The 22,384-nt window shown below is 44.7% G+C and overlaps 1 protein-coding gene across 2 annotated transcripts in view; it reads right to left on the bottom strand.

The window, feature by feature from the left end:
• Positions 1–18,665, bottom strand: part of tekt4 (tektin 4) — a 42,387-nt gene extending 23,722 nt beyond the window's left edge. The window contains exons 1-2 of one of the 2 annotated variants that reach the window (XM_060840183.1): positions 18,640–18,665; positions 3,041–3,538 (exon numbers count right to left, since the gene is read on the bottom strand). In XM_060840183.1, the coding sequence (XP_060696166.1) occupies positions 3,041–3,490 (450 nt within the window). In that variant the 5' untranslated portion in view covers positions 3,491–3,538; positions 18,640–18,665. Of the gene's footprint in view, positions 1–3,040; positions 3,575–18,639 lie in introns of those variants that run through there. The other variant, XM_060840182.1, reaches the window with a different exon arrangement.
• Positions 18,666–22,384: the final 3,719 nt, after the last annotated feature.

The following is a 22,384-nucleotide window of genomic DNA, read 5'->3' as shown; positions in this document are numbered from 1 at the left end:
GTAGATTTGGTCTTGTGCAATGAGAAGCTAATTAATAATCTTGTTGCGCAGTGATCTTCAGGGAAGAGTAATCATAACTTAATAGAATTCTTCATTAAGCTAAAAGGTGAAATTATCCAATTTAAAATTAGGGTTCTAAATCTAAACAAAGGAACTGTAATGTTATGAGGGATTGAGTTGGTTGCTACAGATTGTGTGATTTGGTGTAAGTCATGCTGGGGGATAGGCAAAAGTTAATATTTAAGGAAGAAATGTCTGAATTCAATAGTTGCATATTCCTTTCGGTTGAAAAAACACAACAGGAAAAGTGCCCACCCTGGCTAAAATCAAGAGTACATTCAGGATTAGGTCATATAAAGTTGTTAGGATAAAATAGCAAGTCTGAGGATTGGGAACAGTTCAATATTCAGCAAAGGAGAACCAAGAAATTGATTAACTGTGGAAAATAGAGTATGAGAGCAAACTTGCAAGGAATCATAACAGTGGAAGCTTCAATAAGTATGTAAAAAGAATAATGCAGAGACCAGTTAAGAGTCACCCACACTGCTGTGGGTCTGGAGTTACACAGGGACCCGACTGTGTAAGGATGGTAAATTTTCTTCCCCAAAAGTGTTGGTGTAAGCTTCTAACAGTGTAATTATTGGTGGCTCAGCACATGTCTGAGAGAGAGCTGTATCTGGGCAGCATAACTTGGCATCGCCCCCCCCAATCCTGAATGTACTCTTGATTTGATCCAAGCGCATGACATGTTGTCAGTGTCATCTCATTCTAATTAGGAAAAATAGTTGAAGATCTACTGTTATCAGGAACATTACCAAGATGGGCTTAATTGAGAAAACAAGGTGAATCAGGAAGTAGTGACAATGTGACACTGAATTTGGAAAATGCCAGCTGCAAGCATTTACGAGGCCCTCCACATTCATCTCCAGTCCCCATTTCTGTAATTTTCTCCAGTTCTACAACCCTCAAATATCTCTGTGCATCTCTAATTATGGCATCATGCACAATGTCCGATTTTTCTAGCTCCACCACTGGCAACCTTGCCTTTAACTGCATTGGCCTTAAGTTCTGGAATTCCCGCCCTCAAGCTGTCTGCCTCTCTACTTCACCGTTTTCCTTTAAGATGCTTCTTCAACAAATATCCTTTTTCCTGTCTTACTACCTTCTTGAGTGGTTCAGCATCAGATTTTGGCAGAAAAAGCTTTTGTCAAGTATCTTGGGATATGCGGCTGCTAAATGCTGAAGGAATGTTCTTGATGCTGTTACAATGTGATACAATGGTCTGAAACCAGTCGCTGTGGTGTAGAAACAGCTGCTGGCATTAATTTAGGTTTGCAGGCTTCACGTTCATATTCATGTAGCGAGTTTCTCAATGTAACTAATCAATGGGTTCAGAGCTTCCACTTTCTCAGATCATTTTTAAAACATTCTGATGAAGTTGAGGAAGTGCTTCACGGGGTTAACTTGCCCCTGGGCACTTTTTAAACTCAGCTTGACACTGCACAGGAACCAGTTGATTTCCCAAGGGCATATCACAGTCATACAGTCAGAAATAACCGAACATTGGAACAGGAAATAAAGCGTTCAGCTCTTCAAATCTGCTTCACCATTAAAAAGAAAGCGTTAGTGATAATACATATTTGAACTCCATCCACCCACCTTGGTGCCACTGCTGAACAAAAACAAACCAAAGTCCACTTTGAAGCCTAAACAGATTTTCATGGGTGTGTGGGTGTGGAGGGTGGTGTTCCATCTCCCTGCTGCCCATTCAGTTAAGCAATACCCCCCCGGCACAACTCCTTAATAACCTAGCTCTAATTCGAATATTGTTTCCTTCTTCTAACGTCTGTCTATCAAATCTTTGAATCATTTTAAACATTGCAGTTCAATCACCTCTCAGTCTTCTATAATCCAACTGTATCCAAGCCTGATTCAGAAGGTCTTGAGTCTCAGTGGCTGAGCCTTGGTTCAAATCCCAACTGTGCCAGAGGCACGTAAAAACATCACTGAATAGACTGTAAAGACATCACTGTTAGGGGTTTACATCAACACTTTTGGGGCAGGAAATTTACCATACTTATACAGTCTGGTCCCCGGTGTAACTCCAGACCCATAGCAGTGTGGCTGACTCTTAACTGGTCTTGGCCATATACCATTGTCGGAAAGTTTACGGGCTGTTGTGGAGCAGTTGTAGTTGCCCACGTCTAGACTTGGCAGGCATGGGTTCAAATCCCATCTACTGCAGACATGGATCACCATGTGCCTGAGCAGGTTGTAAATGAGTATCTAAAACCTTACAATTGGGTCACCCCTCAGTCTGTCATATTCAAAGGCATACAAGCCTGGTCCAGAGGGGCTTGCAGTAATTAGATTAACTGCAGTGTGGAAACAGGCCCTTCAGCCCAACCATTCCACACCGACCCTCTGAAGAGTAACCCACCCAGACCCATTTCCATGTGACTAATGCATCTAACACTAGGGGCAACTTAGCGTGGCCAATTCGCCTGATCTGCACACCTCTTGTGCTGTGGGAGGGAACCAGAGCACCCGGAAGAAACCCACACAGACACGGGGAGAATGTGTAAACTCCACACAGACAGTTGCCTGAGGTTGGAATCGAACTTGGGACCCTGATGCTGTGAGACAGCAGTGCTAACCACTGAGCCACCATGCCACCTTAATAATGTCCCTCAGCTTTCAGCCAGAAAGTTCAGGTTGAAGTCACACCTGTCCTGGAGCCATGTCATACCATGCCTGGGTCAGATTGACTAAAAATAACAAAAGCCCCTACTGTGTGACCTGGCCACAGCCTTTGAGCCCAAGAATCATTTTTCACTCCAACCCCCTTCAGATGAATCATGTTAATCCATTGCCATTTGTGAGTATCCAGGAGCCCTGGACACTTGGGAACCCCCTCAGTTTCTCTGCTCCCTTCCGCAGTTTGACTGTGGGAAGATGACTGTGAAACCTGTGGCCCTTTGCAGCAATGCAATTCACTGTAAGCGTTGGAACAACAACTTCATTGACCCCTCTCTCTCACCTTCAGCAGCTCGTCTTCCACTCTGTCTTTGACCAGATCGGGGCCTTGACGCCTTTCCCTGTTTTGCAGGTTATCCTTGGAGATGAACATGGCTATCTCGGTCGCGTCCAGGGCAATCTCCAAGCGCCTCTTCTGCTGAAGCAGGAGCTCGGTCTCGGCCAGCAGGTCCTCGATTTCCCTCTTCAGCTCGGACTTCCAGAAGAAGATGTCCTGCAGCCTCTCGCCCAGCTTCTTGGTGGAGGTGGCTTGGGTTTCCTGGGTCAGCCTCTCCCTCTCGGCTATCAAGGTCTTGGACATGTTGTGCACATTCTCCGCCGTGTCCCGGTCGGCGAATGCCTGGTAATATTTGGCGTAGTTGTTCTGCAGCCATTCCTCAGTCAGGTATTTGGCTGTCCTGAAACCTGCTGTGGCCAGGCCAGCGGAGGAGTGCAGCCCTTCATTCCGGATCATGCAGTAGGGTTTGCAGGGCAGTTCCTCCTCGGGAATGCAGCGAGAAACCTGTGGGTGGGTGATCAGAACTTCTGTAGCAGACATGGTTGCAATGGTTCAGTGTCCCTCCAACCTTTTTATACTGTCTTTTTAAACAAAATGCACACAAATATATACAATCTTTGTGCCCTGAGCAGGGTTTGAACCCTTGTCTCCTCCAGCCAGCAAACACCCAGTTGCACTCCTTGCCTGTATCACACTCTCCTCACTTCATTCAATTGTTGTTCCTCCAGTTTGTTGTGAGCGTCTGGTTACTAGGTTACCTGCAGCTGTTGCTATGGTCACAACTGTTGCCAGGAGAGCTCCTCTGCAGAATCCATTGACTCCTCAGTCGCTACTCGCTCCCTCTACTGCTTGAACATAGCATATCATCCTGAGGCCAGTACAATACAATATTGTGAGGTTACTGTTTGCAATCAGTCAGTGAATGGGTCAGGATGGTATCCTTCCCTCTCCCAGTGGCTCTAGGTTTCAACAGCATACAAAATAGGGGCTCCAGCAGGTCACAGAATGGTGACCCTTGTTAGAAACAAAATTCGATAAAATTTAGACAAAACACCCCCAGTTCCAGTCCCACACCAGGTCCTAGCTCCCAGCCATGCCGGATCTTCACCATCCCTCCAGACCTCCCTCTCTCCGAGGATGAAAGATCAGTCCTCAGCAGGGGCCTCACCTTCATTCCCCTACGCCCTCGGATCAATGAGTTCAACACGCAGCGAGATATTGAACAATTCTTCCGCCGCCTTCGCCTCCGTGCCTACTTTCACAACCAAGACTCCCGCCCACCCTCTGACGACCCCTTCTCCCGCCTCCAACGCACCCCATCCACCTGGAAACCCCGTGCGGGCCTCTTACCCGCCCTCGATCTATTTATAGCCAACTGCCGCCGCGACATTAACCGACTCAACCTGTCCACCCCCTCACCCACTCCAACCTCTCACCCTCAGAACATGCAGCCCTCCACTCCCTCCGCTCCAACCCCAACCTCACCATCAAACCGGTAGACAAGGGAGGCGCGGTAGTAGTTTGGCGCACCGACCTTTATACCGCTGAGGCCAAACGCCAGCTCGCGGACTCCTCCTCTTATCGCCCCCTTGACCACGACCCCACCTCCCACCACCAAACCATCATCTCCCAGACCATTCATAACCTCATCACCTCAGGGGATCTCCCATCCACCGCCTCCAACCTCATAGTCCCACAACCCCGCACCGCCCGTTTCTACCTCCTGCCCAAAATCCACAAACCTGACTGCCCCGGCCGACCCATTGTCTCAGCCTGCTCCTGCCCCACCGAACTCATCTCCGCGTACCTCGACACGGTTCTGTCCCATTTAGTCCAAGAACTCCCCACCTACATTCGGGACACCACCCACGCCCTCCATCTCCTCCAGGATTTTCGCTTCCCCGGTCCCCAACGCCTTATTTTCACGATGGACATCCAGTCCCCGTTCACCTCCATCCCCCATCACGAAGGACTCAAAGCCCTCCGCTTTTTCCTTTCCCGCCGCACCAACCAGTACCCTTCCACTGACACCCTCCTTCGACTAACTGAACTGGTCCTCACCCTGAATAACTTCTCTTTTCAATCCTCCCACTTCCTCCAAACTAAAGGAGTTGCCATGGGCACCCGCATGGGCCCCAGCTATGCCTGTCTCTTCGTAGGATATGTGGAACAGTCCATCTTCCGCAGCTACACTGGCACCACCCCCCACCTTTTCCTCCGCTACATCGATAACTGTATCGGCGCTGCCTCGTGCTCCCACGAGGAGGTTGAACAGTTCATCAACTTTACTAACACCTTCCATCCCGACCTCAAATTCACCTGGACTGTCTCAGACTCCTCCCTCCCCTTCCTAGACCTTTCCATTTCTATCTCGGGCGACCGACTCAACACAGACATCTACTATAAACCGACTGACTCCCACAGCTACCTGGACTACACCTCCTCCCACCCTGCCCCCTGTAAAAACTCCATCCCATATTCCCAATTCCTTCGTCTCCGCCGCATCTGCTCCCAGGAGGACCAGTTCCAACACCGCACAGCCCAGATGGCCTCCTTCTTCAAGGACCGACGATGCCCTCCACCGCATCTCCTCCACTTCCCGCTCCTCCGCCCTTGAGCCCCGCTCCTCCAACTGCCACCAAGACAGAACCCCACTGGTTCTCACCTACCACCCCACCAACCTCCGTATACAATGTATCATCCGCCGTCATTTCCGCCACCTCCAAACGGACCCCACCACCAGGGATATATTTCCCTCCCCTCCCCTATCAGCGTTCCGCAAAGACCACTCCCTTCGTGACTCCCTCGTCAGGTCTACACCCCCCACCAACCCAACCTCCACTCCCGGCACCTTCCCCTGCAACCGCAGGAAATGTAAAACTTGCGCCCAGACCTCCTCCCTCACTTCCCTCCAAGGCCCCAAGGGATCCTTTCATATCCGCCACAAGTTCACCTGTACCTCCACACACATCATCTATTGCATCCGCTGCACCCGATGTGGCCTCCTCTATATTGGGGAGACGGCCGCTTACTTGCGGAACGCTTCAGGGAACACCTCAGGGACGCCCGGACCAACCAACCCAACCACCCGGTGGCTCAACACTTTAACTCTCCCTCCCACTCCACCGAGGACATGCAGGTCCTTGGACTCCTCCACCGGCAGAACATAACAACACGACGGCTGGAGGAGGAGCGCCTCATCTTCCGCCTGGGAACCCTCCAACCACAAGGTATGAACTCAGATTTCTCCAGTTTCCTCATTTCCCCTCCCCCCACCTTGTCTCAGTCGGTTCTCTCAACTCAGCACCGCCTTCCTAACCTGCAATCTTCTTCCTGACCTCTCCGCCCCCACCCCACTCCAGCCTATCACCCTCACCTTGACCTCCTTCCACCTATCACATCTCCATCGCCCCTCCCCCAAGTCCCTCCTCCCTACCTTTTATCTTAGCCTGCTTGGCACACTCTCCTCATTCCTGATGAAGGGCTTGTGCCCGAAACGTCGAATTTCCTATTCCTGGGATGCTGCCTAACCTGCTGTGCTTTAACCAGCAACACATTTTCAGCTACCAAAGCTGGAAACAAGACAATTTATTCTACGATCTTGCAAGAAAGGACCCCAATTGCAGAGAGCAATTGAAGTGATGATTATTCAAACTATTACACAGTTATACTTTTGAGCTACATGAGGTCACCTCTTCCGATCCCTACATTACCCAATCTTTCTTACTATTTCGCTTCTGCCCATTTATGCTCCACGCCCATTGGCCCCTTCTTTCCAAGTTGGAAATTCTCCCCCTTGCACGTGCTGTCATAAGATTAAACTCTTATCTCGATGTTGCCTTTGTAACATTCCATTCTTGTACATACATCTTAACAATGTATCTTTTTCATGCTTCGCTTATATGTTTCAGTAATCTTAGCTTTTTGCTGAAACTGTTGTTTTAAACATTATGGTAAAAGGAATTATTTTCTTTAATAAATCTACGTTAAAGTCAGTACTTACTTATCCATAATTAAGCACTGAAAAGTAGAGATACTCTTTCCTAAATACCTGCAGAGTTAATAGTTCTCTTGTTGTACCCCTTTTCTGTATGCTTTTTCTATATCTGCAAAATCAACACTTTTCCCTATTTCTAACACCCTGGAGTTTATACACCATGGGAAAAGGCCCTTCAGCCCATCGTTTTTGAACTAGTCAACAAACATCTATTCTAATACCATTTTCCAACACTCGGCTTGTATATTATGACTTTTCAAATACGCATTTACATATCTCTTAAATGTCTTGAGGGTTCCCACACCTATGGCACTCAGTGGTCAGCACTGCTGCCTCACAACACCAGGGACCCAGCTCCCACAGTCCAAAGATGTGCAAGTTAGGTGGATTGGCTATACTAAATTGCCCATAGTCTCCAGGAACGTGTTGGGTGAGTGGATTTGCATGGGAAATGCAGGGTTGCAGGAGGAGGGTAAAGGGATGGGTCTGAAATTGATCTGTTAGGAGGGTCAGTGTGGACTTGATGGGCTGATTGGCCTGCTTCCACACCGTAGGGATTCTATGATTGTACCACATTTGTGAACCACAAGTTCTAAATACCTACCACTTCTAGGTGGAAACAAAATCCTTGAGTCTCCTCTAAACTTCCTGCTTCTTACATTAAAGCTAAGATCCCAGTTACTGATCTCTCTACTATCCTCCATATCTATCCTGCTGTGCCCTTCATAATTTTGCACACCTCCCGTCCCCCTCAGTATTCTCTGTTCCAAAATAATGCCAGCCTACCTTGTCTCTCTTCATTGTTGGAGCGCTCCATTTGGCCCTTGGTGCTTGACCTTCTACTGCAACACTACTTTCCCATACTAACCACATATGTCTCAATAAAACCCAAAAATCTATCATAGGAACATAGGAGCAGGAGCCCCTTGAGCTCGTTCTGCCAGTCTGGATCATACTAATCATCATCTTCAGCACCATAATTACAAGCCATCTCCATTTTCCCTTCATGTCATTAGTAACTAGAAATGTGCCAATCTTGCTCCTGAACTGAGTTAGTGACTGTAGGATAAAGAATTCCAAAGATTCATCAATGTCTGATGAGGTTCTTCCTCATCTCAGATCTAAGTGGCTTGCCTTGTAATCAGAGACTCAGTCTTCTGTTTCTAAATCCCACAGCCAGGGGAAACTTCCTTTCTGCATCTTCACTATTTATTCCTTTAAGAATGTTGCACATTTTGAGAAGGTCACCTCTCATTCATATAACTCCAGAAATACACGCTCATTCGACAATCCCAACATCCCAAGAATCAGTTTGATGAAACTCCACTGTACTCCCTCACTGGAAAATATGTCTTTTCTTGGGAAAGGGGACCAGAACTACACACAATACTCCAGATGCAATCTAACCAGAGTTCTACATAATTGAAGCAAGATCTCTTTGCCTGTTTGCTATCAACCTTTAACTTAAATGTACATTTAATTGAACATTCACCGCTGTGTGTGGTAGAGAATATCAAAAATTTACAACCTTTTGATTCAGGAAATTTCTCTTTGTCTCAATCCTAAATGGCTTTCCCTTATTTTGAGAGTGCTTCCTAACTTTCCTTATATTTTTCTCCATTAACTTGCCATTGGAATTGAAATGTCAAAGTTTAGTATTTATCACCAAGAGCCCAACAAAATTAAGATCATGAAGAGATGTCAATCCATTAAGATTCATATGGAATCTCCAAGCTTTAAACATTAAATTCCAGGATACTCATAGTGAGAACTGAGGAGAAGAATCATAGGGAAATTAAAGAATTTGTGAAGTTTTCATTGTCTTTGAACTTTTGTTTGTTATTATTACCATTGGAGCCAAAGGTAATAGCTGTTCGACTGAGAGTCAAGCATCAACGAATGGGTATCAAGAGACAGGGGTTTTCAATTGGAGCGATAAGATGGCAAAGAAGGACTTGCTGGTGATCAATAACATGAGTCTGAGAATGAGATGGTTAGGACCAAGACTAGTGATGAAACCTCAATCAGAATGGCAACCCAATATCATACCCACAGACATTTCCTCAAATCTATCTCAAGTAGATTGTACTTCTTGTCGATAGGTTTAAAGACCATTTAATTTTCTGTTTAAAAACATAAGCTTTTCCATCTAAGATGGTGATGCAGATTTTTTTTTTCTCAATTGGTTGAGTCTTTGGAATTTTGTTCCCAGAGAGCCTAGGAAGCCAGGTCATTGAATACCTTTTAGGGAATGATAGGAGGCTTTTGACTAACAAGGGAGTCAATGCTTATCATGGATAGGTGGGAATGTAGAGGTACATCACAGTCAGCTCATCTACAATCTTATTGAAAGGCAGACTAGGTTAGGGACTCCAAATGGCCAAATCCTGTTCCTAATTTGTATGTTTAAAAAAAATCTTGACCAAAGGTTTTTGGACGGGATCACACCTTAAATGTATCTTATCATAGAAGAGAGAGACAGCAAAGTCAAGAGGTGTGGCAAGGATTTTTAGGCTTTGGGCCTAGGCAGCTGAAGTAAGAATCATCAATTCTCCTGTTTTCTTTGTACAACGTAAGGTCTGACATGCATGCAGTAGGATGAGTGAACTGACCTATCAATGAGGAGGGATTTAAAGGTAATCAGCAATCAGGCTGTTAAAATAGAAGCCGATGAGCTGGCTGGTGTTCAGTACTGGTCTGTAGTTTCCAACCGTACCATGCACCAATTGCATCAGGATGTTATAGCACTGTATAAGAGATAATTGACTTTATCCCATGATGAAGAGAATACAAAAGCAACCAAGTTTTGTTAATTTTTTATTAAAAATGGATTTGGCCACTTTTGTAACCCAAAAAAACACAAGTTTATTAGAATATCTCCATTGTTGGGGATTGCTGTTATGCAGAGAGACTAAAGAAGCTGGGATTGTTCTCCTTATAGGAGAGAATGTTAAAAGGAAATATGATTAAGGTTTTCAAAGCATGAATAATTTTTGTAAGGTAAATGAGGAGAAAATGTTTCTAGTCATCATAAGATCTGCAACCAGAAGATGCAGACTTAAGGTAGTTGTAACCCCATGTAATGATTCAACTCCTAACAGACATTTCTTGAATGTTGGGGCACTGAGCTCCAGTAAGTGGGTTTAAAAAAAAATGGAATTCACCGTCAGTGAATTGTTTTAAAATGTAACAGGTATTTTGCCTTTGGCCTTCTCTGTGGAATTTACTAAAGTGTATGTTCTTGTTGCCTTAGGTATCCATCTAGAAAATACTGAAGGAGAGGAGTGACATCATGGATACTTCTGGAATCTGCAGGGAGCTATGATAATAGAAGAGAACATATATCACATTCATAAAATTCTGGTGATAGCTACCTCAAATCATCTGAATGGTGGTGCCTTTGCATTTCTCTAATAGATTTTCTTTTTAATTTGCATGAGAGAGAAATGTTCACACATATTAATTGACTAGCTCCTAAATTGGATTTCGGGCTTTGGGTTCTTTTATTAACTTAATTCCATTAAAGCAATTTTAAAAAATTATACTTAGCACAACGGGAAGTAATTCATCATCTGGTAGCCATTAACACACAATTAAAATGCTTCTTCAAAATAACGTAAAGTTGCAATAATCCGACTGAAATACGAACTTCTCTCTCAGCTGAGACAGAGACAACTGGTGGTGGTTTAATCTGAGGGTCACCACGCCTTAGGCAAGGGGCGAGGTTGAGAAAAAGAGCTCTTGATGGTAACCTCAGCCAGTGTGGGAATTGAACCCATGCTGTTGGCATCACTCTGCACCACAAACCAGGCGCCCAGACAGTTGAATTCATATATCACATTGCCAAATAAGAAATGTACCTCAGAATTTTATGAAATACATTATGGTCTTGTATACCAATTTAGTCCTAATGCAAAACTTCTGGCAATATTTTGAAAAGGATAAGAGAATGAGGTAGGATTTTTGTTAACAACATATTCATCGTTTGGGTGTTAATTCTACAACAACCTGAATTAATCAAATTTTATTCTATAATATGATCAAGACAGTTTCCAAATTGTTGCACAAAGCAAATCATTAAATTGTTAATTACAACAACAAAAGTAGGATAAATTAGATTACATTAACCACTAATAGATCTTTTTTTCAATATACTGGATATAATAATCTTGTCTAACAAGATTAAATATTAATATGTCACAGCAGACTTGAGGACTTCTTTCATAAATAATATAGTGACAGTATATTGCATCTTGCAGTTTATTAAAAAATCTTGGTGAAGCATAAACATTGGCATGAAGGGGTTGGGTCAAGTAGCCTGTTTCTGTGTTGCATATCATATGCATTTAAATATTCCTTACTTCAATACATCAAAATGACACAACTCACCGCTATGAAATGCTTCAAATAACTGGAAATGTAGTACACAAAGCAAACATTTTGGAGTATTGGTAAAAGAAATATTGCTAATCATCTCCCTTTAAAAAAAAATCACTTTCATACAACTGTTAATAAGTCATTCACATTTAGGAGACAATCTCAAAGATATATTATCTGCTGTGAACTGTCCTGTATTACCTGCTGATTGGTGCACTTTATAAGAGATTAGAACCATGGCCATTTGCAGTATAAGAGGCTATTCAGCCCAACATGTCAATGCTGGATCTTTGTTCTAAAAGTTCAAACAAAACCCAGTGTTCTGCTGTCTTACAAATTTTTCCTTGTAAATAATTGTTCACTGTTCCTTGAAAAATAAAGTTGAAAACCACACAACACCAGGTTATATTGGACTTGTTGGACTATAACCTGATGTTGTATGATTTCTAACTTTGTCCACCTCAATCTGATACCGGTACCTCCACAACTGAAAAATATCTGCAGTCTGCCTCAACCAGTGCTCATGACAAAGCATCCAACAATATACTAGGAGAAAGTGAGGACTGCAGATGCTGGAGATCAGAGCTGAGAGTGTGTTGCTGGAAACGCACAGCAAGTCAGGCAGCATCCGAGGAGCAGGAGAATCGACGTTTTGGGCATAAACCCTTCATCAGGAATGAGGTTTGTGAGCCAAGGGGCTGAGAGATAAATGGGGGGGCGTGTGGAGGGGGAGGAGGTGGAGCTGGGCGTATGGTACCTGAGAATGCAATAGGTAGATGAAGGTGAGGGAGAAGGTGATAGGTCAGAGAGGAGGGTGGGTGGATAGATGGGAAAGACGGCGATGCAAACTTGGGACTGGGATAGGGTGGGAAGGAGGGGAAAATGACAAAAGTTTTGAAATCCACATTAATCCGTGTGGCTGCAGGGTGCAAGGTGAAAGAGTAGGCATGCTTCCTCCAGGTGTCAGGTGGTTAGGGAGTGGTGATGGAGGAGGCCCAGGACCTGCATGTCCTTGACAGAGTGGGAGAGGGGGGAGTGAAAGTGTTCAGTCACGGGGCAGTTGGGTTGGTGCAGGTGTCCCAGAGATGTTCTCTGAAATGATCCGCCAGTTGGCGTTCTGCCTCCCCGATGTAGAGGAGACCACATCGGGTGCAATGGATACAGTAAATGACATTGATGGAGGTACAGGTAAATTTCTGTTGGATGTAAAAGGATCCTTTCGGGCTTTGGCCAGAGGTAAGGGGGAGATGTGGGTGCAGGTTTTGCACTTCCTGTAGTGGCAGGAGAGTGGAGTGAGGGCTGGTGCAGGGGGAGGGGGAGGGGCATGGATCTGACAAGGGAGTCGCGGAGGGAATGGTCTCTCCGAAATGCTGATAGGAATGGGGAGGGAAATAGATCCCTAGGGGTGGGATCTGTTTGTAAGTGATGGAAGTGGTGGAGGATGATGTGATAAATCCGGAGGTTGGTGGGATGGAAGGTGAGGACCAAGGGGGTTCTGTCCTTGTTGCGATTGGAGGGACGGGCTTCAAGAGCGGAGGTGCAGGAAATGGAGGAGATATGCTAGAGGACATTGTTGACCACGTTGATGGAGGGGGGAGGAAATTACAGTCTTTGAAGAAGGAGGCCATCTGGGATTTTCTATGGTGAAATTGTTCATCCTGGGAACAGATGTGGCAGAGGCGGAGGAATTGGGAATAAGTGATAGCATTTTTACAGGAGGTAGGGTGGGAAGAGATGTAGTCCAGGTGGGAGGCCTTGGGTTTGTAATAGATGTCCATAGTTAGTTGGTTGCCAGAGATGGAGATAGAGAGATCCAGGAAGGGGAGGGAGGTGTCCAAGATGGTCCAGGTGAATTTGAGGTCGGGGTGAAAGGTTTTAGCGAGGTTGATGAACTGTTCAACCTCCTCTTGGGAGCATGAGGTAGTGCCGATACAGTAATTGATGTAGTGGAGGAAAAGATGGGGGATGGTGCTGGTGGAGCTGCGGAAGATGGACTGTTCTATGTACCCAACAAAGAGGCCCATAGCTGGGTCCCATGAGGGGTGCCCATGGCTACCCCTTTGGTTTGGAGGAAGTGGGAGGATTGGAAGAAGTTGTTGAGGGTGAGGACCAGTTCAGCCAGGTGGATGAGGGTGTTGGTGGATGGGTACTGGTTGGGATGGCATGAAAGGCAGAAACAGAGAGCTTTGAGGCCGTTGTCATGGCGGGTAGATATGTGCAGGAACTGGATGTCCATGGTGAAGATAAGGCATAGGGGGCTGGGGAAACTAAAGCCTTGGAGGAGATGAGGGCGGGGGGTGGTATCCAGAATGTAGGTGGGGAGTTCCTGGAATAAGGGGGACAGGACAGTGTCAAGGTATGCAGAGATGGGTTCAATGAGACAGGAGCAGGCTGAGACAATGGGCCTCCAACCCCATTGTCTGCGAACCCCACGCTGTCCGTTTCAACCTCCTACCAAAGATTCACAAACCTGATTACCCCGATTGACCCATTGTCTCAGCCTGCTCTGAACCCATCTCTGCATACCTTGACACCGTTCTGACTCCTTTAGTCCAGGAACTCCCCACTTACATTTGGGCCACCACCCATGCCCTTCACCTCCCAAGACTTTCATTTTCCTGGCCCTTTATGTCTTATCTTCACCATGGACATCCAGTTGCTGCACACATCTATCCGCCATGATGAAGGCCTCCAAGCCCTCCGTTTTGTCCTCACACCATCCCAACTAGTACCCTTCCACCAACACCCTCATCCGCCCGGTTGAACTGGTCCTCACCCTCAACAACTTCTCCTTCCAATCCTCCCACTTCCTCCAAACCAAAGGGGTAGCCATGGGCACCCACATGGGACCCAGCTATGCCTGCCTCTTTGTAGGTATGTTAAACAGTCCATAGTCAGCAGCTACACCAGCACCATTTCCCATGTTTTCCTCTGCTACCTCGATGACTGTGTCAGCACTACCTCATGCTCCCATGATGAGGTTGAACTGTTCATCAATTTTACTAACACCTACCACCCCAATTTCAAATTCACCTGGACCATTTCAGACACCATCTTCCCCTTCCAGAACCTCTCCATCTCTATCTCCGGTGACTGACTCACCACGGACATCTACTACAAAGGCACAGACTCCCACAGCCACCTGGACTACACCTCCTCCCACCATGACTCCTGTAAAAACGCCATCCCTTATTCCCAATTCCTCTGCCTCTGCCGCATCTGTTCCCAAAATGACCAATTCCACCTTAGAAAATCCCAGATGTCCTCTTTCTTAAAAGATCACAATTTCCCCTCCCATGTGGTTGATGATGCCCTCCAGCGCATCTCCTCCACTTCCTGCACCCCTACCCTTGAACCCCACCCCTCCCAACGCAACAAGGATGGACCCCCCCCCCCCCCCCCCAGTCCTCACCTTCCACCCCACCAACCTCTGTAAATAACATATCATCCTTCACCACTTCCGCCACTGACAAACAGACCCCATCACGAGGGATTTATTTCCCTCCCCATCCCTATCAGCATTTCAGAGAGATCAATCCCTCTGTGACTCCCTTGTCAGATCCACGCCCACACTCTCCCCACCACCAGTCCTCACCCTACTCCTGGCACCTTCCCCAGCCACCGCAGGAAATGTTAAAGCTGCGCTCACACCTCCCCCCTCACCTCCGCCCAAGGCTCCAAAGGATCCTTCCACATCCAACAGAAATTTACCTGTGCCTCCACCAATGTCATCTACTGTATCCGTTGCACCCGATGTGATCTCCTCTACGTCGGGGAGGCAGGACGCAAACTTCGAGTCACAGAGATGTACAGTACGGAAACAGACCCTTTGGTTCAACTTGTCCATGCTGACCAGGTATTCTAACCTAATCTAGTCCCATTTGCCAGCACTTGGCCCATATCCCTCCAAACCCTTCCTATTCATATACCCATCCAGATGGCTTTTAAATAATGCAATTGTACCAGCCTCCACCACTTCCTCTGGCAGCTCATTCCATACATGCACCACCCACTGCATGAAAACATTGCCCCTTAAGTCCCTTTTATATCTTTCCCCATTCACCCTAACCTATGCCCTCTAGTTCTGGACTCCCCCTACCCCGGGAAAAGACTTTATCTATTTATCCTATCCATACCTCTCATGATTTTATAAACCTCTATAAGGTCACCCCTCAGCCTTCGATGCTTCAGGGAAAACAGCCCCAGCCTGTTCAGCTTCTCCCTATAGCTCAAACCCTCCAGCCCCAGCAACATCCTTGTAGATCTTTTCTGAACCCTTTCAAGTTTCACAACATCCTTCTGATAGGAAAGAGACCAGAACTGTATACAATATTCCAAAAGTGGCCTAACCAATGTTCTGTACAGCTGCAACATGACTTCACAATCCTTGTACTCAATACTCTGACCAATAAAGGAATGCATACCAAAGACCTTCTTCACTATCCTATCTACCTGTGACTCCACATTCAATGAGCTAGGAACCTGCACTCCAAGATCTCTTTGTTTAGCAACACTCCCTAGGACCTTCTCATTAAGTGTTGAAATCCTGCTAAGATTTGCTTTCCCAAAATGCAGCAGCCCGCATTTATCTTAATTAAACTCCATCTGCCCCTCCTCAACCCATTGACCCATCTGATCAAGATCCTGTTGTAATCTGAGGTAACCTGCTCTGCTGTCCCCTCCAACTTTGGTGTCATCTGCAAACTGACTAATTATACCTCCTATGTTCACATCCAAATCATTTATATAAATGATAAAAACCTGCAAATCATTTCAGAGAACATCTCTGGGACACCCGCACCAACCAACCCCACCGCCCTGTGGCTGAACACTTCATCTCCCCTCCCACTCCACCAAGGACATGTGGGTCCTAGGCCTCCTCCATCGCTAAACACTTACCAACCGACGCCTGAAGGTAGGACACCTCATCTTCCACCTTAGGACCCTGCAACCACACAGGATTAATGTGGATTTCACCAATTTCCTCATTTCCCCTCCTCCCACCTTATCCCAGTCCCAAATCTCCAACTCGGCACCACCTTCTTGACCTGTCCATCATCTTTCCCATCTCCGACCTATCACCTTCTCCCCCACCTTCATCTACCTATTGCATTCTCAGCTACCTTCCCCCAAGTTCCCCCCCCCCCCCATTTACCTCACAGCTACCTTCCCCTCAGCCCACAAGCCTCATTCCTGACGAAGAACGAAACGTAGATTCTCCTGCTTCATGGATGCTGCCTGACCTGCTGTGCCTCTCCAGCACCACACGCTCAAATTCAACAATATACACAAAGCATTTTCTCTTACTTTCTTTTGCACTCTTCGTGATAGCTTTAACTGTTGATCCCTTATCAATAGTTTCCCACAAAATGGAATTGTGTTTCTTTGTTAACTGTCAAAACTGTTTATCACCTTAACAATATTTATTTATTCTGATCATGGCTTTCTCTGCTCGCGTGGAATTGTTCAAACATCTAGACTCTCTCTTCATAGCTATAATGACTCATGCTCAGTATTATTCTGGTAAATCTATGCTGCAAGTATTTAATATATAATATTAAACCTTTTGTATATTGGGAAACTCTAACTCATAGAATTTTATTCATTCATGCTTATTATAAAGTTATTACTTCCTAATATAATTGCAATAAATTAACTTTCTAAAATCCACTATCCCTTTATTCAACCATATCTTTTAGCATATTTCACAGATGGCACATTTTAATTCCTTCAAAAATATTTCACCTCAATATCATTCCATTAAACTATCTTTACTACCTGCTGTAGTACAAACAACGCACTGACATCCCTGTGAAATATTCAATGTTCTCTCTATTCCGTTGTATTTCACCACACCTCTGCCAAAATAGAGTCATGTACAGCAGGGAAACAAACCCTTCGGTCCAACTCGACCATGATGACCAGATATCCTAAATCAATCTAATCCCATTTGCCAGCATTTGATCCAAATCCCTCTAAACTCTTCCTATTAATTTAACCTTCCAGACGCTTGTTAAATGTTATAATTATACCAGCCGCCACCACTTCCTCTGGCAATTCATTCCATGCATGCATCGCCAGCTGCATGAAAAAGTTGCCCCTTAGGTTTAAGGTGAGAGAGGAAAGATTTCAAAGGGACTTATGTCCTCTAGTTTGGACTCTCTATCCTGGGGAACAGACCTTGACTATTCACCTTATCCAGGCCCCTCATGAATTTATAAACCTTTATAAGGTCACCCCTCAGCCTCCATCACTCCAGAGAAAATAGGCCCTGCCTTTCTCAAAGCTCAAACCTTCCAACAGTGGCAACAGTGGCCCGAGGAACTGGAAGCAAACTGGAGATAACCACCTTGGATGTCCTGCTTTTCAGCCTTCTTTCTAGTTTTTCAAAGTCCCGCTGTAGTATGTTCCTGCTATTCTTCCTGACATCATTTGTGCCAACATGTACCACCACCTCTGGCTCTTCACCTTTGTCCTTGAGGATTTCCTGCACTCTGTCTGTGATGTCTTTAACCCTGGCACCAGGAAGGCAACACACCATCCTTAAGTCCCATCTGCTGCCACAAAAACCCCGGTCAGTTCCTCTCACTATGGAGTCCCCTATTACCACGGCTTTGTGCGGTGTCCGACTCTTCCGCTCTGTTTCCACGCCAACTTTTGATTGACAGACCTGGCCGCCTCGTGGACTGGTAGTATCATCTGTCTCTACTGTTTCCAAAAGATTCAATTTGTTCCTGACAGGTATTTCCCCGGGGTCTCTTGCACCTGTCTCCTCTCTGCCTTCCTCATCGTCTGCTCTCTTCTGGTACGATTGGTGTAATAACCTCGCTGAAGGTCTTGTCCAGAAAGATCTTGTTATCTCGGGTGAGTCTAAGGTCCTCGAGTTTTTTCATCAGTGCTGCGATATGCTCTGTCAGTAGCTGAACATGCACACACTTTCCACACTTATACGAGCCAGATACACCAGAATCGTTGACCTCCCACATCAAGCACGTAGCACACTGAACCAGCTGGGCAGTCATGTCTTCACCTTCTTCAACTGTGGTGTAATCACTTCACTCAACCTCCTTGTCAAAGACAACTGAGCTAAAGCCTCATTCTTCAATCCACAGGAACTTCCTTGGACCCTTTTTTTGGGGCAAGTCTGTGGACTTTTAATTTAGGTTAGAGGAGGCCCTACTTTGTAGGACTTGGAGCCTAGAACACACCCACTCAAATAACAATCACTTACCTTCCCGACCAACTTTGCGCTCTGCCTTCACTTCCGCCCAGCTCCCGCCGTTCTCTGATGCAAAAAAAATTACAACGGGATTTTGATCAGATGAGCCAATGGGCTGAGTAGTGGCAGATGGAATTTTATTTAGATAAATGTGAGATGCTGCATTTTGAGAAAACAAATCTTAGCAGGACTTATACACTTAATGGGAAGGTCCTAGGTAGTGTTGCTAAACAAAGAGACCTTGGAGTGCAGGTTCATATCTCCTTGAAAGTGGAGTCGCAGGTAGACAGGATAATGATGAAGGCATTTGGTATGCTTTCCTTTATTGGTCAGAGTTTTGAGTGCAGGGATTGTGAGGTCATGTTGAGGCTGTACAGGACATTGGTTAGGCCACATTTGGAATATTGTGTGCAATTCTGGTCTCCTTCCTATCAGAAAGATGTTGTGAAACGTGAAGGGGTTCAGAAAAGATTTACAAGGATGTTGCCAGGTTTGGAGGATTTGAGCTATAGGGAAAGGCTGAATAGGCTGAGGCTGTTTTCCATGGAGCATTGAAGGCTGAGGGGTGACCTTATAGAGGTTTATAAAATCATGAGGGGCATGGATAGGGTAAACAGACAAGGTCTTATCCCTGGGGTTGGGGAGTCCAGAACTAGAGGGCATAGTTTTAGGGTGAGAGGGGAAAGATATAAAAGAAACTTAAGGGGCAATGTTTTCACACAGAGAGTGGTGTGTGTGGAATGGGCTGCCAGAGGAAGTGGTGGAGGCCGGTACAATTGCCACATTTAAAAGGCATCCGGATGGGTGTATGAATAGGAAGGGTTTAGAGGGATATGGGATGCAGGTAGGTGGGACTAAATTGAGGTGGGATATGTGGTCAGCATGGATGAGTTGGACTGAAGGGTCTGTTTCTGTGCTGTACATCTCTGTGAATCTGTGTGGTCTAACAAGTACCTTGTTTGTTTTAGCAAGACTTCCTTATTTTCATGAAAACAAAGAAACTGCAGATGCTGAAAATCTGAAACAAAAACAAAGTGTTGGAGAAACTCAGCAGGTCTGACAGCATCTGTAGAGAGGTAAACAGAGTTAAAGTTTTAAGTCCAGCGACCCTTCGTCATAACTGAAAAACTGAAGGCTATGCCCCCTGCACTTTATTGGTGTATGTTTCTCTGTGAATTCTTTGTACCATCCTCATTTATTATTTTTCTTCTCATCCATAAACCTAGCTAGAGTACACTTACTTGCTTTACCTAAGTCATTAGTATATGTTGTAAATAACTGCGGCCCCAGCACTGATCCCTGTGGCAGTCCACTACTGTTAGTTAGCCAACCCTGTATCCATACTAATATACTACCTCCAACATTCTGGGCTTGACTTATTTTGTAACCAAATATGAAATACCTTATCAAACACCTTCCAGAAATCCAAAGAAATGACATCTATTGGTTTATCTTTAACTAACCTATTTGTTACGTCAAAGAATTCTCAAATTTGTCCGACATATTTTCTCCTTCATAAACCATGCTAACTCTTCTTGATTTTATTATGTATTAATAAATACTTTGCTATTATTTCTTTTGTATTCTAACATTTTCCAAATAACTGGCATTAAGTTAAGTAGTCTATGGCTACCTGATTTTTGTCTCTTTGCATTGTCAGTTTTCCTGTCCTGTGGGACATTCCCAGAATCTATGGATTCTTCAAAACTTGTTGCTTGTGCATGCACCATCTCTGCAACTACTTCCTTTAATATCCAAATATCCTAAATCAGGGCACATTTATTTCCTTACACCTTCTTGCTCCTTGATTATTTAACATTTTTGGAATGCTCATAATGTCTTCTACCATATATTGGATTTTCAGAGGCTTTTAATAATGTCCCCAAAAGGAGATTGTTCAGAATAATGAAAGCATATAATAAAGAAGGTAATGTACTGGTATTGGTATGAATTAAGGATTGACAAACAGACAGAAAACTGAGTTTAGGAATAAATGGGTCATTGTCACTTTGAGTGGGGTACACAAGGAACAATACTCGGGCCCTAGCCTTTCAATGTGTATATAGCTTATTAAATCATTGCTGATCTGCACCTCTATCTACCCATTTTGACTCCATAACTTCTAACAGCCTTGATGCACACAAAATCATTTATAATCAATCATGATAGACCACTAATTAAGTTAACAGTTTTCTACTTAAGTGCACTGATAGACATACAGGTCTTTGTTAAGATGATAAAGCTTGCAATGTAGCAATATTCATCCTAAGGACACATAATTAGTGGGCGGCACGGTGGCACAGTGGTTAGCACTGCTGCCTCACAGCGCCTGAAGACCCGGGTTCAATTCCCGACTCAGGCGACTGACTGTGTGGAGTTTGCACGTTCTCCCCGTGTCTGCGTGGGTTTCCTCCGGGTGCTCCGGTTTCCTCCCACAGTCCAAAGATGTGCGGGTCAGGTGAATTGGCCATGCTAAATTGCCCGTAGTGTTAGGTAAGGGGTAATGTAGGGGTATGGGTGGGTTTCGCTTCGGCGGGTCGGTGTGGACTTGTTGGACCGAAGGGCCTGTTTCCACACTGTAAGTCTAATCTAATCTAATAATTGGAAGCAAGACTTTAAATTTATGAAACTTATTTTAAAATATCATGTCCTATAATGTAAAGAGCAGCTTTTTTTAGACATATTATCAACTTTAATTAATGAAGTCACCTAGTATGTCACATTAGTGGTATTGCAAATGAATTATTTAAAGATAATCGTCAAAAATAGATACAAGTAAAACAATTAGATTTAAATTTAGCGTAAGTCAAGACCATGAATAAAAAGAGAAAATTTGTAAATGTCAAGAGTCTTAAATAAAACAGAAGTGCTGAAAATATGGAATAACTCCATGGAGAAATGTTGGAGCACTGTTTAAGCTGCAGATCCTTCTTCAAACAGTTTGACGAAGAGAATATATATGAATTGTGCTTTGCCCTGCCTTCTCTCTTTACAGATTCTAGATCCACCACTAGCATTTTCTTTGGCATCTGTGTACATTAGTTTAAGAAAGGAAATTACCTCAACAATGGACCACCTGCTCAAGTAAAAGTGTGAATAAAGGTGCTAATATGCTTCAGTGTCACATGAACTCCAGTGCTGCTGTCCTGTCTTTTGCTTCCTTATGTATAATAAATAATGTTTGTGTTACTAATTTATTTAATCTGACAGGGAAGCAGATGATGCTGGATCTGGTCTGGAGTAGCATTGCTGCAAGCATCAAAATGGATGAGTGCTGTGCAAACATTAGAAGAGTTTATGGATCAGTATTTAGTTTGAACAAGAGGAATGAAACACATCACATGATAATACAGCAGACAGACAAAACAACAATTACATTTCTTCAGTTCTTTGGAGAATCTTTTGAGAATATATTGTGGTTGAATTAAAATACTTGTCATGCAGATCTTCCTCGGTGATTACTGAATATTGTTTTTCAGGATGAGCGGTTAAACTGGGGATTCAGCTGCTCCCACAAGTGGACTTGAAATATTCCATTGCACCATTCTGAGGAAGAGCAGAGCAGTTATCTTGAATGTCCTGGTCAATATCTATCCCTCAACCACATCACTAAAACAAATTATCTGGTACTTTTATGTTATTGCTTTATGTGGGAGCTTGTTGTGCACAGATTGGCAACTGTGGTTACAAGACTAAATACATTCTTAAAGCATTTCATTGACTGTAAAACATTTGTGGATATCCTGGTGTCACAAAA

The sequence above is a fragment of the Hemiscyllium ocellatum genome, chromosome 20, assembly GCF_020745735.1.
Source record: "Hemiscyllium ocellatum isolate sHemOce1 chromosome 20, sHemOce1.pat.X.cur, whole genome shotgun sequence".
Lineage (NCBI taxonomy): Eukaryota > Metazoa > Chordata > Chondrichthyes > Orectolobiformes > Hemiscylliidae > Hemiscyllium > Hemiscyllium ocellatum.
Note: the sequence above shows the minus strand (reverse complement) of the source record. Positions and strands in the feature narration are given on the sequence as shown.